The following is a 17,548-nucleotide window of genomic DNA, read 5'->3' on the forward strand; positions in this document are numbered from 1 at the left end:
GAAAAACAAAAGGCATATTTATTCTATAGCATTTACAATCAAAATAGAAAGGCAGACTTTACTTAGTACCTATGAATTCCCTATAGGCAGTGTGTCCTACTTTTCTGAAACCAAGCAGGGTAATTTTTTTCCTAAGCTTTTATAGTACTAATATTTCAGCCCACTCAGGCTCTTTACAGGTTGTGACAGTCATTTATGTGAAAAATAGCTCAATACTTTTTCAAGACGCTATAAGTCATACAAAAATCATACAACATATGGTTGGGCAAGTCTGGTGTCAGTGATTAACACAGTACAGCAGTGCATGGTTATATCCATTCATCCATCTTTAAACCCATCTATTTAGGAGAGGTCCATAGACTTGGTTAGAAAAGTGCCTTTATACAACAATGTATGCATAGTTTAATATTGGTGGGATGTTATGGCAGTTGTTCTTAAGACACAGACCTCCATGCAAGTCCTGCTCAATCAGTAAATTTAGTAACGTGAGGCACTACTGGGACGGTATACATGTAATCTTGCAAATCAGCAATGTGGCTGGAAATGCTTCCAATTTTTCTTTGCAACTTGTCATTAAAGTAAGCAATTTAATGTTCATATTTCTTGCTTTATTAATGCTTCTTGAGGGCCTTTATCATATTTGATAAACCCTGGAGCATAAAGAACATGTGTTATTACACATCTGAGATATGAATGAATTTATATTTTTAGTATCTTAAAACTAAATAATATGTATCTTTCTGGGTTTCTCACTTGTAACCACAGGAAGAATTGCATTTTTCATTGTTGACCAATGTCTGCAAACAAACATTAGATATGGACTGTTATATACAGTCAGGCTTAAAGTGCTTCTTAATGGTGGCAGCCACTTTTGCAGCTTTCTGGAGGAGGAGGAGTAAGAATTTTAAAAGATTAATTTCTTCTATTTTTAAAATCTGAATTGGCCATAATAAGGAATGGAGCAGGGATTGCAGATGGACTTTCTGAAGTTAATAGACATCATTCTATCATAAGTAAATTGTACTTGAAACCTTTGTTAAAATCTAGGACTTTAATGTTTTCACCATGTTTTAATATAGTAACTTTTTCATTTATCAATAATACTTCTTGGCTTTTTACATATTTGTCTCCATATTATCACTATTATTTTAACTACTGTTCATTCAACTGTTATTATGTTACCATTATAATCATTGCATAGACCAGCAGTCCCCAAACTGTAAGCTGGGTGCCCCAGGGCCTACAGGGGCACTGTGAAATATTTCAATATTAGACTTTGCAACCATAACCACACCTCCAAAAATAATAAAAAATACATAGAAATAATAATACTACTTCTAGAATAACAGTATCCAACCCCTTTTCTAAGTTCAGTGTTTTTCTCCGGTGCTATGATTTGGTTTATTTATAACCAATGATGTGCCACTGATGTGACCAAACAGTATAATTTTGAGAACAGACCTGAATGAACTTATCCAGATGTCAGACAACAAGCATAGATGCGTATGAATCATGTGAATATAATAGGCTTGTTCCATTGGTGATGCATGAACTAGTCGGAGCCAATCAACGTGCTTAAAAGTTATAGTCGCAATTTGTGTTTTCTGTTTGTTGTTTGTCATCATAGTCAACTAATTCAGGGGAAAACTAGCTTTTTTTTTTTTCAACCATATGGTGCACCTCTGAGAAGAACTGATTAAAACTATTCTAAACATTTGTGATAATTTACATTAAATTTTTTATAACTAATTGCACCAAACCACCAACTGCACACTGCAACTGTCAGGTATGTATTATAGAACTATAAAGTATATTGCGATTTAACTTGGGGCACATTGGAAAAATCTTGAAACATAATGTTCGCCGTGAACAGAAAAAATTTGGGAGCTGCTGGTATAGACACCATTTTTTCAGTGTTGCCTATGGGAGCCTGTATGTTTCAGGCATGCTATGTTTATTAACATGTCAGAGGACCTTAACTTTGACATGTGATCTTAGCCATGGATAAGGAGGCAAGAGGGAGAAGGGTATGGGTTGGGGTGGAAATAAATAGAAGTTTGCTTGTTTGTTTCTTTTTTTTTTTTTTTTCTCATTTTATGCTCACTATACTATTCTATGTCTATTATTATTTTTTTGGTTATTTTTACATGTAGTAAGGCCTCTTAATGAAAAATGTTATGGTTGGGGGAAAACTAATTTTAAAAGATCTAAAATATTGACTAATCTTTATTAAGAGGTGGTGTTGGGTGTGTGGTGTGTTTTTTTTTTTTCTTCTTTTCTTTAGTCGATAAATAACTTAAAAGGTCACAAATATATGTTTTGTACGCAAAGTTAGAAATAAAGGTTGTCACTACTAACCAAATTTAACCTCTTGTCTACTAAATTAAAAAGGCATCTCCTCTTCATACCACTGCCTAATTTCTGCAAACAAGTGTTCAGTAAGATTTTAGTACAGAAAATACTTAAAGGAAGTTTTGAAATTCAACATTTAAAAAAAAAAAAAAAAGTGGAATTAAAGTCTTGGAGCTTAATTATTTCTTTAACATCTTTAAGGAAAGTTACGTTGTGTTATACACTAGACTGTTATGAAGGCAAAGCTTATTGGATTAAAACGCAAATGTCACACTTGGACATAATCTGCAGAAATGTGCTGAATAAACAATTGATGCTCTCTGATGTTCAGGATGCTGCAAACTCCCTCCCAAGAGGGAATGCTACATGCTTGGATGGATATCTAGCAGGGTACTGTAAAATATGTTTTAGCGTTATTAATGTCAGTAATGACGTGAACATAACGTTTTTCCAAAGATAAAGACTTTCATTAACTGTGCTTCCTACAGACCAGTTAGCCTTCTGAATTATGTTGTTAATTTCCTGGTGGTTCTAGCTAAAAGAATAGATAAACTACTCCTGTATATTTTATGTCTTAAATTTTTATGAGCTTGGTAGAAAGTATTATACAAAATATTAGATGGTCATCCTCCTTACTCTAGTTGGAAGAATTAATATTGTTGATACAAATTACATTTTGATCCATTACTAGGCTTCAAATAGACATACACAGAGATTTTGGAAGGGGATAGAAGTTGGTGAAACGACACCCGTTTGGCTAAAAATCCTCATTATTTGCCTAATTGTATGTTCCAGTTAGTAAGTGCAGTCAATCTACTGGCAGTCCAGTGGCCCACTATTCACTTATGAGACTATACGATTGTGAAGTATATTTTTATTCTGGGTTGTTTTTATGAGTAGCACATGGATGTACTGTAATGACCACACAACAGCCTTCCTTTATCTATTTAGCATTTAGCTTATGGACGTCGCAGTGTATTTTTATATGAAGAAGAGGATGCATTTAGCTTCATTACTGAACTATGTTGTTGTAATTAAAGTTTTAAAAATCCCTTTTTTTTTGTAGATTTTTGAAATATTGATGCACCTGTCATATGTTTTATAGAAATAGTGATGTCATCATGGTGCTGTTTTGTATACCAAACAGTCCCACTATTTAATGCTAGTTTTTCATAGCCATGTCATTTATGCCATTTACATCCACTCATTACATCATGGTCTGACATTGTCATTAAACAGGAGTGTGTCATGCTCTCCATATTTAAAAGTGCATTCATTTTCTTATGAACATATATTGGAGCAGCATATTAAATTTGCATTGATTTTTTTTTTTTTTGTCCTTCCTCTTTTATACCCTTAGAACACTAGCCAGTCAGTTTGTGTGTTTTTGATGGCTACATACACTGATGGGAAACCCACTGAAAATGCAGAATGGTTCTGTAAATGGCTGGAAGAGGCCTCTGCTGACTTTAGATATGGCAAGACATACCTGAAGGGACTGCGCTATGCAGTTTTTGGATTGGGCAACTCTGTCTACATTGGACACTACAATACGGTAGGTAACGATCAGCAGAATCTTTGAAAATTGTCTTTATTCTTTTAAATGAGTTGTGTGTGTTAGAAGGGGGTTGAGTACATAACTAAATCCTGAAAGGATATCTAAGGAGGAAGTGGTAATTTGCTTGTGCTATATTTCTCAGTAACCCCAAGGTCAGAATTACTTATATTATTGAATATTCTACTGAAAAAGGGCGTAATTTACAAGTGATGGAGTGTATTGTTTTGTGTGTGTGTGTTTGTGTTTTGTTTTTTTGGGGGCTCTCAGTCCATTCATACCCCCAACATTTTGTTTCTCTTCATCAGACAAGAGTTGAATACAATTCTGAAAAAGAAACTAATCGGTTTATGATTGTGACCAGTACCTATTCTGCCAGTAGGGCTGTCAGTTTGAACTTTGCTATTCAAATAAAATTTTAATTTAACAAGGTCTTGTACCATGGCAAAAACTGACATTCAGTTGTCAAAGAATTGTTGTTTTGTTTTTCCCACACTAATTTTGCTGTTACTCCAGATGTGCTATGCAAAGCAGCAGTATTTTACTGATCTGTTTTTGCACTTCACTTCCATGATCACTAATTTCATGAATTTGAATGATTTACTACTGGAGATATCAAAGCTAAAGTTATTCAGACCCCATCCCACCCCATCTCATTACTCTACTCTTTGATCTACAAGTGCACTCGGAGTAGTTTTTATAATTCTCCTGTGCCCTAAAAGTAACATTTTGTATCTGATTGTGTCTGATTCACTCTTAAATCTGAGGTCCACAGCAGTTTAATGCTAATACCTTTTTATTAAAGCAAATAAAAAATGGAAATCAGAATTTGACATTTCTTTTATTACAGTGCTTTAAAACCGCAACTTTAAAGAGCCTTGTCACCCAACATGCCTTGTCTCCATACGTGACTGCTGATTTGACACAATGTCAAACAAAGAATGAGGTGTAATTTTAAAATTTTCAGGCCACCTCTATTAAAATATTGTTGCATTTATAAAGAAGCAAAAAATAGTTGATTGTGCAGACCCTGACTTGATACTATGACAGTCCTGTTTTTCTGTTTGAGTCCATAGATGCTGACTGGCTTTTTACACTGAGTGCTGCGATATAATTGGCACCCTGCTGCCACCCGTTGGACACTTCCAAAATAATAAAACAAGTCCACCTGCAACCTGCCTACCACTTGCCTGTTGTTGTTTTATTTTTTTAATTAATTTTATATATAAAACTTTGCTCCCTATTCTCAACCTGTTACTGTCTTACTAACTTATCTGTATTTTTTCAGATGCTGAACTGCTCTGCCTGTAACTGTTTGGCATCAACACATGTCACAAAATTTTTTTTACTGCAGGATTCCAGCTGAATGTTGCAGGCAGGACCTATGTAACAATGTCATAAGTGCTTCATGATTTGCAGACACATATTGAAAACTAATTTAAAAAGTAAAAAAATAAAAGTGAAGTGCAGTGCTAACACGTGTCATTCGCGTGTTTTTCAGCTTCTATTTTATGGCTGCTTTTATGGCTTGCTATCCCGTAAAGGACTTTTACACCCAGCCATTCGTACTAAACTGATTAAAAAGACTGGAGCCAGGATTTTGATGGCTCTTAATGTATATTTAAATAACAGTTGACATAGTACTGCTAGGATCCTTTTTAATTGCTATTTGGTGGTCACAGCAAGAACAAACAGTGTGGTCGTTAATAATAATATACAAATGTTTTTAGCTAATTTGAGAGTCTTAAATGGCAGTATTGAGTGTAAGGCAGGATCAAATACTGGACTGGACCCCAATCCATTAATATACTCCCTTGCAATACTAAACTCTCGTGGAACATTTTTAATGTTTAATCCAACAGAAAAAGCAACAAGTTTTCAAAGATTATGCAAAGTCTACACAGTCTGGGTGTGAATCCAGAGGCCTGCATCTGTGAGACAGTATTGCTACATAGTGTTTACTTGTGTAATAAAATGTACAGAATGTACATTATAATTGTATAATTTCTTATTTGATATTTAAGAGCTGCGGTGGGCAGGCGCCCTGTCCGGGGTTTGTTTCCTGCCTAGCGCTCTGTGCTGGCTGGGATTGGCTCCAGCAGACCCCCGTGACCCTGTAGTTATGATATAGCGGGTTGGATAATGGATGGATGGATGGTATTTAAGAGATGGAAAGAAGGAATCTAAAAGCCTATCGGCTCAAGTCTCCTGCTCCACTCTCTTTTTTTCTTACTTTTTTTGTCGTCAATCTCTCCCCACTATATTCTTAAGCTCCATTTTATTTTAAAGATGTCTTTGACAATTCTAAGTGTTCAAGCTTCATGGACATACAAACTTAATTTTGTCATCTACTCATTCATTTTTCCCTTTAGGACAAGCATACTTAACATTTTTTGCATGACCTGAATAATCCTTGCATAAAAATAAACAGTTTGTATGTGGCCTCTTTGCCTTAAAAAATTTCATGTCTTGCTACAGGACTACTACCAAGTGTTAATACTTCTTCTGACTAGGTGAACTTGCTGACAGTTGTGTAAGTTTAAAGCATAATTGTGTATTAGAGTTCATCCTTTACATTCTTTTTGTGATCACATTTCCATTATGATTTTCTCTGAAACTGTTCAGCTCCAAGGCTTATTTCATCAAATGTCTCTGGTTCATTTTTATAGGCTAAGGACCCACAACTTCGATTTCAGATTCTATTTTTGTTAGCCACTGGGGCTAGAACAGATCTCTTGACACTAGATACTTGATTCTTAAAGGTATAATTTTACTTTCGTAATTTCTATGTTTATATCCTGTTGAAATCCTTATTTCCAAGGTTGGTAAGAATGTTGACAAATGGCTATGGATGTTGAGTGCCAGGAGGATCATGACCCGTGGGGAGGGTGACTGCAATGTGGTCAAGAGCAAGAACGGTAGCATTGAGGGAGATTTTGCTGTCTGGAAGGCCAAATTCCTGAAACGACTGCAGGCACTTGCAAAAGGAGAAAAAAAAGTTTGCACTGGGAAGTGCAAGAAGGGGAAATGCAAAAACAAGAAGAGTCATGCTAAGGAGAAAGAAGTACAGGAGACTCCTGGATCTGAGGTGAATTACATATACTTTTTTTTTTTTTTAATCTGTAAGTCTGACTGTGTGTTGCTAATATTATATATTTTGTCTTTTCATTTATTACATTACAGACACAAGTTTTATTTTTCAGATCATTATGAAAGAGATCACATTTTTCTTAAAGATTACACATGAAATGACTACCGATAAGTAGGGGTGAGCTAATTAGATTGAAGCGGAAAATAAGTATTACATACTTGTATAATGACAACCTTTGACAAAGTTGAAAGTACTCCCAGAAAAGTAATTTATTTCCAGTAGCACTACAGATTTTGATGTTAATTTTGTTACAGATGACCAAACTCAGAACAGTATTTTAGATAAGTAATAATAGTTCTGGAATTTTATTTTTGTTTAAAAGGGTATTTAAATTTGTCTTGAATTCATCTTCTTTTGTGTAAGTTTCTTAAGACTTGTATATTAAAATACCTCAATTTTCCTTCAAAAATAACTGCTCTACTTAGCTTAAATGTTCATTGGGGTTTGTGCAATGTCTTTGATTTTACTTTTTTCTGGTAATCATGTTAATTTGTTTAGGTTAATTAGTTTAACATATTGTTTTAGTAATTAATGATTATCTGTACTTGGATGTGTCATTTGCTCAGCTTGATTGTTTAATAAGCTGAAAATGGAGAACATGTTCTTCTTTGTCAGCAGATTTATTAATGTGTAGAAATTTGTGTTTCCTAGTGTTGCTTTTTCATCTCTACCTAAGGTAACGCTAACTGCTAATCATTTTTCTACCTACACCCAAATATAATTTGCTCTGTTATTGTCACTTTGTGTAAAGGTATCTGTCAAATAATAAACATTGAAACAGTGGCTGGGAAAAAACTACAGTTAGACAGTGTATTTGTTTTAACATTGTTTGTGATGTCTTTCGTGTTTCTTGTATTCCACGGTCCAAAGACATGCAGGTTAGGTGCATTGGCGATCCTAAATTGTCCCTAGTGTGTGCTTGGTGTGTGGGTTTGTGTGTGCCCTGCTGTGCGCTGGCACCCTGCCCAGGGTTTGTTTCCTGCCTTGCGCCCTGTGTTGGCTGGGATTTGCTTCAGCAGACTCCCGTGACCCTGTAGTTAGGAGATAGTGGGTTGGACAATGGATGGATGGATGTTTCTTGTAAAATGTAGTTTTTAGAGGTTTTTATTTTGTTTTCTGCTTGTTTTTCTGTGGAACACTGTTTGTTATTTATGTGACTTTGAGATGTGGGTAAGTAAAATGTTTTACTTTAACTATCTTTATTTTTAGAATGAATTTGAGACCACTAGTGATGAAGAGTCTGGTAATGAGGAGGAGGCTTCCCACCGGGCTGTGATTGATGTGGAGGATTTAGGAAACCACATGAAGAGAGCAAAGGTATATTTCTGCTAGTGCAAGTTTTGATTCACTTTCTGAATACTGGAGTTTGAGATCTGAAGTTTTTTTTGGTGCACATCTTGACTATTCTCCTGGGGACCGGAATCTTGTCTTTTAAGTCTGTGAATTGTTATTAACTGCTGTTTCTTTAGTCTTTTAGTGCTGCTTAAGGAGAACTCTTTGAAAATAATTGCTTGAAGTTGACAGTACTATGTAATGTCTATGAATGACCGATTGTCTATAAACAAAAAATGTTGCACAAGAGTAAATTTTTTTTTTTTTTGTATGTTCATATTTATTCTATTCTGTTCTATTGCAGCAACTACAGGGGGATAACACTGCTGTCAGTGCCGGGTAAGGTTCTTGCTAGGGTCATCCTCAATAGGATCCGTAATCACTTGCTCAGCTACCAGTGACCAGAACAGTCTGGTTTTACACCTAAAAAGTCTACCATTGACCGCATCCTGGCACTGAGGGTTGTCATGGAGCGCAAACTTGAGCATCGGCAGAGTTTTTTTGCAGCCTTTTTCGATTTTCGCAAAGCGTCCGACTCAGTTGATCGAGCTGCCCTGTTGGACATCCTGAGAGATTCGCGGGATTCCCTCGAGGTTGCTGGATATCGTGGCCGGCCTGTACACTGGTACTGTGAGTGTTGTGCAGAGTGGAGGAAGGACCTCTGCATTTTTCCCAGTTGATTCTGGGGTTTGTCAGGGGTGTGTTCTTGCTCCTACTCTGTTCAATGCTTGTATGGAATGGGTGTTGGGCAAGGTCGTGGGGTCCAGCGGCTGTGGGGCATCTGTTGGTGAAGAAAGGTTCACGGATCTTGATTTTGCTGACGATACTGTGATCTTCGCTGAGTCAATGGAGGCTCTGATCGGGGCGCTCAAGAGACTGAGCAAGGAGTCCAAGTGTCTGGGCTTGCGAGTGTCCTGGATAAAAACCAAGATCCAGGCCTTTAATGACCTCTTGGGCATAGCCTTCAGCAGTGCATCTGTTTGCGGAGAGAGTGTTGACCTTGTTGAGAGGTTTACTTACCTTGGCAGTGACATTCATGTCTCTGGTGACTCTTCCTGTGAAGTCAATAGACGGATTGGGAGAGCATGGGGGGGGTCATGAGGTCGCTGGAAAGGGGTGTGTCGTGCTCCCGAAATCTATGCAACAGGATGAAGGTCCAAGTCTTTAGAGTCCTGGTGAATCCTGTCTTGCTGTATTGTTGCGAGACATGGATGCTATCCAGTGACCTGAGATGAAGACTGGACTCCTTTGGTACTGTGTCTCTCTGGAAAATCCTTGGGCACCGTTGGTTTGACTTTTTGTCAAACTTTGTGTCGAATGAGCGGCAGCTCATGGAGTCCTGAATGAGGCACATTACCTCCATTGTGAGGGAGCGTCAATTACGGCACTATGGCCATGTGGTGTGTTTCCCCGAGGGTGATCTGGCTCGTAAGATCCTCCTTGGGGACCCAAACGGCTGGACCAGGCCAAGGGGGTCACCCACGTAACACCTGGCTGTGGCAAATGGAGAGTCATTTACTGAGCGTGTGTCTGCCTGGGGGGTTGCCAAATGGGATCCCGAGTTGCTTCGTTGTGTAGTGAGTGTGACAACACACTGTACCAGTGCATGCTCCCCATTTTGACTTGTATGCCACTTTATGTATGATGCCATGATAATGCAATGGCAGATCAGCAAGTTTGCATTATGCCAGTTAATGTAAAATGCCAAAATGCACTAAATTGAATGTTTTAGCATAGCGATTGTCATTTTTTTCTGGGAGAAAGATTTGTATTTTTTTTTTTTGTATTTTTAAGTCCAAAAGCAGGCATTTAAAGAGATGCAGGCATATGCTAGTAAGTATATCCCACAGAGGTGCATAATCCTTACTTACAGATCATTTATATTAAAAGCAGTATACTTGGAAATTTTCAGTAGTTTCATAAACTGAAGGTGTTTAACTAGAATTTTTTCTTGTGTGGATTGATAATCACTGTACTCTGGTCACATGGTCTTATGTTTTAAATTAGGCATTTTATTTGTCAGAGCAACAAATTAACAGCCTCCTGAGTAACATTTGCATAACAATTTAACAAAAACAAACCTAGAAAGTTTTGAGTCTGTCCATTTGTAACATACATGTGGCAATACTATTGGGACAACTGTAATTATTTCCTAATTCATGCCAGACAACCATTTTAATAAGATTCATTTGGATATTTCTTAATATAGAAGACTCTTAAGATGAAGGTATTGAATATGTGCATAAAAATTAAATCTGTTGGGAAATATTTTTTAGTCCTGGTACTAATGATTAACCTAAGCAGGTTGCCTCGTGGAAGCAAAGCATAGGTGGTGTATAAAGCGTTGGCTAAGATATTATGGCTTAATTGTTCAGTTTGGAAAATTTAATTCTTTCGGCTGATCCCGTTAAGGGTCGCCACAGCGGATCATCTTCTTCAATATCTTTCTGTCCTCTGCATCTTGTTCTGTTACACCCATCACCTGCATGTCCTCTCTCACCACATCCATAAACCTTCTTTTAGGCCTTCCTCTTTTTCTCTTGCCTGGCAGCTCTATCCTTAGCATCCTTCTCCCAATTTACTTCGCATCTCTCCTCTGCACATGTCTAAACCAACGAAATCTCGCCACTCTGACTTGGTCTTCCAGTCTGTCCAACTTGAGCTGACCCTCTAATCCTACCCATTCTCATCACACCCAATGCAAATCTTAGCATCTTTAACTCTGCTACCTCCAGCTTTGTCCCCTGCTTTCTGGTCAGTGCCACCGACTCCAACCCATATAACATAGCTGGTCTCACTACCATCCTGTAGATCTTCCCTTTCAATCTTGCTGGTATCTGTCTGTCACAAATCACTCCTGACACTCCTCTCCACCTGCCAACCATACCTGCACTCTTTTTCACCTCTCTTACACAATCCCCATTACTCTGTACTGCTGATTCCAAGTATTTAAACTCCTCCACCTTCGCAAACTCTACTCCTTGCATCCTCACCATTCCACTTGCCTCCCTCTCATTTACACACATGTATTCTGTCTTGTTCCTATTGACCTTCATTCCTGTCCTCTCTAGAGCATATCTCCACCTCTCCAGGGTCTCTTCAACCTACTCCCTACAGATCACAATGTCATCCGCAAACATTGTAGTCCACAGGGACTCCTGTCTACTCTTGTCTGTCAACCTGTCCATCACCATTGCAAATAAAAAAGGGCTCAGAGCCAATCCCTGATGTAATCCCACCTCCACCTTGAATGCATCCATCACTCTTACCGCAGACCTCACCATGGTCACACTTCCCTCGTACATATCCTGTAAAACTCTTGCGTACTTCTCTGCCACTCCCGACTTCCTCATACAATACCACAACTCCTCTTGAGACACCCTGTTATATGCTTTCTCCAGGTCCACAAAGATACAGTGCTACTCCTTCTGGCCTTCTCTACTTCTCCATCAACACCCTCCGAGCAAACATTGCATCTGTGGTGCTCTTTCTTGGCATGAAACCATACTGCTCCTCACTAATCACCACCTTACTTCTTTACCTAGCTTCCACAACTCTTTCCTATAACATCATGCTGTGGCTCATCAATTTTATCCCCTGTTGTTACAACAGTCTTGCACACCCCCCTTATTCTTAAATATGGGCACCAGTACACTTCTTCTCCACTCCTCACGCATCCTCTCACTGTCCAAGATTGCATTAAACAATCTAGTTAAAAACTCCACTGCCATCTCTCCTAAACACCTCCATGCTTCCACAGGTATGTCATCTAGACCAATGCTTTTCCATTCTTCATCCTCTTCATAACTGTCCTTACTTCCTCCTTGCTAATCTGTTGCATTTCCTGATTCACTATCTCCACATCATTCAACCTCTCTCTCTCTCTCTCTCTCTCTCTCTCACATCAGCCTCCCAAAGTACTCTTTCCATCTGCTCAACACTCTCTCCTCGCTCGTGAGTATGTTTTTATCTTTATCCTTTATTACCCTAACCTGCTGCACATTTTTCCCAGCCCAGTCCCTCTGTCTAGCCAATCAGTACAGGTCTTTTTCTCTCTCTCTCTTAGTATCCAACCTCTCATACAACTCCTCATACGCCTTTGCCACCTCTCTTTACCTTGCGCTTTATCTCCTTGTACTTTTGTCTACTTTCTGCATCTCTCTGACTATCCCATGTCGTCTTTGCCATCCTCTTCCTCTGTATACTCTCCTGTACTTCCTCCTTCCTCTGTCCAGATGTCACGCCACATACCCTTTTGCTGTCACCCTTACTACATCTGCTGTAGTTTCCCAACTGTCTGGTAATTCTTCATTACCACCCATTACCTGTCTCACCTTCTCCCTAAACTCAACCTTGCAGTCTTCCTTTTTCAACTTCCACCATTTGATCCTTGGCTCTGCCCTCACTCTCTTCCTCTGCCTGATCTCCAGCGTCATCCAACAGACCACCATCCTATGCTGCTTAACTACACTTTCCCCTGCCACCACTTTGCATTCTTCAATCTCCTTCAGATTGACTCTTCTGCAAAGGATGTAATCTACCTGTGTGCATCTTCCTCCATTCTTTTATGTAACCCTATGTTCCTTCCTCTTCTTAAAATACATATTCACCATAGCCATATCCATCGTTTTAGCAGAATCCACTATCCTCTGACCTTCATTCCTCTCCTTGACACCATACCTACCCATCACCACCTCGTCTCCTCTGTTCCTTTCACCAACATGTCCATTGAAATCTGCTGCAATCGCCACTTTCTGTCCCTTGGGTACACTGTTCATCAATTCATCCAACTCACTCCAAAAATCATCTTTCTCGCCCATTGCACACCCATCGTGCAGGGCATATGCACTAACAACATTCATCATCACACCTCCAATTTTCAGCTTCAGAATCATTGCTCTTTCTGACACTCTTTTCGCCTCCAAAACACTCTTGACTTGCAGTTCCTTCAGAATAACCTCAACTCCATTTCTCCTCCTATCCACACCATGATAAAACAATTTGAATCCACCTCCAATCCACCTGGCTGTACTCCCCTTCCATTTAGTCTCTTGGATGTACAATATATCAGCCTTCCTTCTCTCCATTATATCTGCTAACTCTCTCCCCTTACCAGTCATACTGCCTGCATTCAAAGTTCTTACCCTCAGTTCCACTCTCTTTACCTTCCTCCGGACATGTCTCCTCCCTGTTCTTCTCCTTGTTTTTCTTCTTCGGCCAACAGTAGCCCAATTTCCGCCAGCACCCTGTTGGCTACCAGTACTACCATGTTTAGATCAGCTGCCACCTGTGACCATCAGATCAATTAAGAGGAGTATGCATTGTCAGTTACTGGACGCAGTAACAGTTGCAATGATGATGCGACTGTCTCAAAGACCACCAGAACCATTTACCATCTGGACAAAATAGACACTTGTGCTATAATGTTTTTAATCGACTTCATTTCAGCTTTCAACCCCATCATTGGGAAGTTGAATGTGCTGGGCTACAACACTTCCCTATGCAACTGAATCCAGGCTATTATGACAAAGACCCCAGGCAAGTCTACGCTGGAAACACCATCACCAATACCATTACAATGAGCACTGTTTTTCTCTGACTGCTGTATACTCCAACCACTTCTGTTCACTCTGCTGATTTACGATAGTACAGCTATATCACCATCATTACATTTGCGGTTGACACATTAGTGGTGGGTTTCATTGGCAATGAGGATGAAGTCAACTTACAGAATGGAAGTACGATGATTGGTGGAATGGTGCAAGTGCAACAACACGTCTCTTAATATGAACAAGCTGAAAGAGATGATTGTTGATTTCAGAAGGACACATACTCTCCACACCCCAGAGCACACTGATGACTCTGTAGTGAAATCGGTTGTGAGCACCTGACAGCTGACCTTACTTGGCCAATTAACACATAGCCAAGAAGGTGCAGCAGCATCTGTTCCTGTGGCGGCTGAAGAAGGCAAGCCTACCTTTCTACTATTCTTAAATTCTATTGGGGCAACATTGAGGCATTCTGACCAGCTCCATCACTTTTAACTGTGTAACTGCAATGTTCCTGACCTTAAGGTCCTACAATGCTCACACAGCAGAAAAGGTCATTGGGTCCTGTCTGCCCTCCATTAACAACATCAATATAAAGCAGAGTTACAGTGCATCTGGAAAGTATTCACAGCGCATCACTTTTTCCATATTTTGTTATGTTGCAGCCTTATTCCAAAATGGATTAAATTCATTTTTTCCTCCGAATTCTACACACAACACCCCATAATGACAACATGAAAAGGTTTACTTGAGATTTTTGCAAATTTATTCATCCTCGAGATGTTTCTGCAGGTTAATAGGAGTCCACCTGTGGTAAATTCAGTTGATTGGACATGATTTGGAAAGGCACACACCTCTCTATATAAGGTCCCACAGTTGACAGTTCATGTCAGAGCACAAACCAAGCATGAAGTCAAAGGAATTGTCTGTAGACCTACGAGACAGGATTGTCTCGAGTCACAAAACTGGGGAAGGTTACAGAAAAATTTCTGCTGCTTTGAAGGCCCCAATGAGCACAGTGGCCTCCATCATCCGTAAGTGGAAGAAGTTCGAAACCACCAGGATTCTTCCTAGAGCTGGCCGGCCATCTAAACTGAGCGATCTGCGGAGAAGGGCGTTAGTCCAGGAGATGAGAGAGGAGAACCTTCCAGAAGGACAACCATCTCTGCAGCAGTCCTCCAATCAGGCCTGTATGGTAGAGTGGCCAGACGGAAGCCACTCCTTAGTAAAAGGCACATGGCAGCCCGCCTGGAGTTTGCCGAAAGGCACCTGAATTTCTCTGGTCTGATGAGACAAAGATTGAACTCTTTGTTGTGAATGCCAGGCATCATCACATTTGGAGGAAACCAGGCACCGCTCATCACCAGGCCAATCCCATCCCTACAGTGGTGGTGGCAGCATCATGCTGTGGGGATGTTTTTCAGCGGCAGTAACTGGGAGACTAGTCAGCATAAAGGGAAAGATGACTGCAGCAATGTACAGAGACATCCTGGATGAAAACCTGCTCCAGAGCGCTCTTGACCTCAGACTGGGGCGACAGTTCATTTTTCAGCAGGACAACGACCCTAAGCACACAGCCAAGATATCAAAGGAGTGGCTTCAGGACAACTCTGTGAATGTCCTTGAGTGGCCCAGACTTGAATCCAATTGAACATCTCTAGAGAGATCTTAAAATGGCTGTGCACCGACGCTTCCCATCCATCCTGATGGAGCTTGAGAGATGCTGCAAAGAGGAATGGGTGACACTGGTCAAGGAAAGATGTGCCAAGCTTGTGGCATCATATTCAAAAAGACTTGAGGCTGTAATTGCTGCCAAAGGTGCATCGACAAAGTATTGAGCAAAGGCTGTGAATACTTATGTACATGTGATTTCTCAGTTTTTAAAATTTTTTTAATAAGTTTGCAGAAACCTTAAACTTTTTTTTCACATTGTCATTATCAGGTGTTGTGTGTAGAATTCTGAGGGAAAAAATGAATTTAATCAATTTTGGAATAAGGCTGTAACATAACAAAATGTTTAATAAGTGATGTGCTGTGAATACTTTCCGGATGCACTGTATTCACATAGCCTTCTGAAGGATTCAGCCATGGTCTCTTTGTCCCACTTTCATCAGGCTGAAGGTACTGTAGCATTTAAACCAGTTCTGCAACAGCTTGTACACCTTGACTGTCCAAATTCTAAAATCTTTGCCTCCCCATTGCTCTCAGATCTGCTCCTAGTAGCTTATTTATATGTGGTACATTTATTACTACTGTTTTTATTATTAGTTATTGTTCATTACTATTTCAAATTGTTAGTATAACTAGAAAAATGCCACGAAGTACTGCTTTTAAATTTTTATTAAGAAGAAAAGTAAACCTTTTTAAACTGGGGGAAAATATACCAATAATTTGTTAAGGATCTATTTGTATACCACCTTGTCAGTTCAGCACTCCGGTTGTAATATGACCAAGCTGTGCGAGCGTTCTGTTGAGCATGCAACGTATAGTTGCCTCAAATCAATGGCAACCTTTTGTAGAGTCTGTCCCTGAGACTTATTAATTGTCATTGCGAAGCAGAGCCTTACTGGAAATTGGAGGCATTTGAATTGAAATGGGAGTTCAGAGGGTATAACGGGGATGCGAGGAATAAAAGCTCTCCCCTGAGCAACTGCCATTAAAAATTGTTGCCTCAATTAGGTTCTTTTGCAGACACGTGACCTGCAGTCTTCTGCCATTACAAAGGTTTGGTGGCTGTAAGTTTTTCAGTAACATTATTGATGCCCCAACCTTCAAAATTAGATTATGCTCAGGAGTGCCTGGAGGATTCAGAGTGTGGAGAAACTCTAACGACAGCGTGTCTAACTTGTGGATTTTTCTGTGAGTATTTGGCGGCAGCATCACAAAGTTGTTTCTGCAAGACCGCGTCCGCTGTGGAGCTCAGCTCGGAGCGAAATGAAGTGAATGAAATGAGGTGAATGGGAGGGGAGATGATGACGTGACTCCCCCCGCCTTAACTCCCTCCCTCCACAAACACAGTCTCTCGGATCCCAGCTCTCCTTTATATATTGATGATTTTTTGATTGTTTGCTGTTCTCTCTCTCTCTCTCTCTGACATTCTCTGCTCCTGACACGCATTCTTTGAAGAGGAAGATATGTTTGCATTCTTTTAATTGTGAGAAAGAACTGTCATCTCTGTCTTGTCATGGAGTACAGTTTAAAGTTTTGACTAAAGGGGTCTTATTTCATGTCTAGAGAACAGTGTGGGAGAGTTTATAAGGGCTTAAAATATATAAAAATAACCATACAAACATATGATTTCTACTTCGCGGATTTTCATCTATTGCGGGGGGTTCTGTAACGCAACCCCCGCGATCGAGGAGGGATTACTGTATATATGTTTGTTTTGTTTTTTTTCCTCTCCATACCATTACAGAGAAATGTGTGCTTCTGATGCATTTTTAATGTGTTCTGCGGTAGACTGGTGCCTAGTCCAAGATTGTTACCTGCCTTGTTCCCGATGATGCTAAAACACGGTCTTGTTCACTGCAACTCTTAATATTGCCTTCTGTCTCCTTTAAGGAAAATTTGCAATCCTTGTTAGCACAAGTCAAAAATAAGGCTGAAATC

General features: G+C 39.5%; 1 protein-coding gene across 1 annotated transcript in view; it reads left to right on the forward strand.

Annotated features, from left to right (window-relative positions):
• Positions 1 to 17,548, forward strand: part of tyw1 (tRNA-yW synthesizing protein 1 homolog (S. cerevisiae)) — a 225,977-nt gene that overhangs the window by 29,476 nt on the left and 178,953 nt on the right. Inside the window, exons 5-7 of the mRNA XM_039756991.1 lie at positions 3,713 to 3,907; positions 6,729 to 6,995; positions 8,268 to 8,375. Coding sequence (XP_039612925.1) covers positions 3,713 to 3,907; positions 6,729 to 6,995; positions 8,268 to 8,375 — 570 coding nt within the window. The remainder of the gene's footprint in view (positions 1 to 3,712; positions 3,908 to 6,728; positions 6,996 to 8,267; positions 8,376 to 17,548) is intronic.

This window comes from Polypterus senegalus, chromosome 6 (assembly GCF_016835505.1).
Source record: "Polypterus senegalus isolate Bchr_013 chromosome 6, ASM1683550v1, whole genome shotgun sequence".
Classification (NCBI taxonomy): Eukaryota; Metazoa; Chordata; class Cladistia; order Polypteriformes; family Polypteridae; genus Polypterus; species Polypterus senegalus.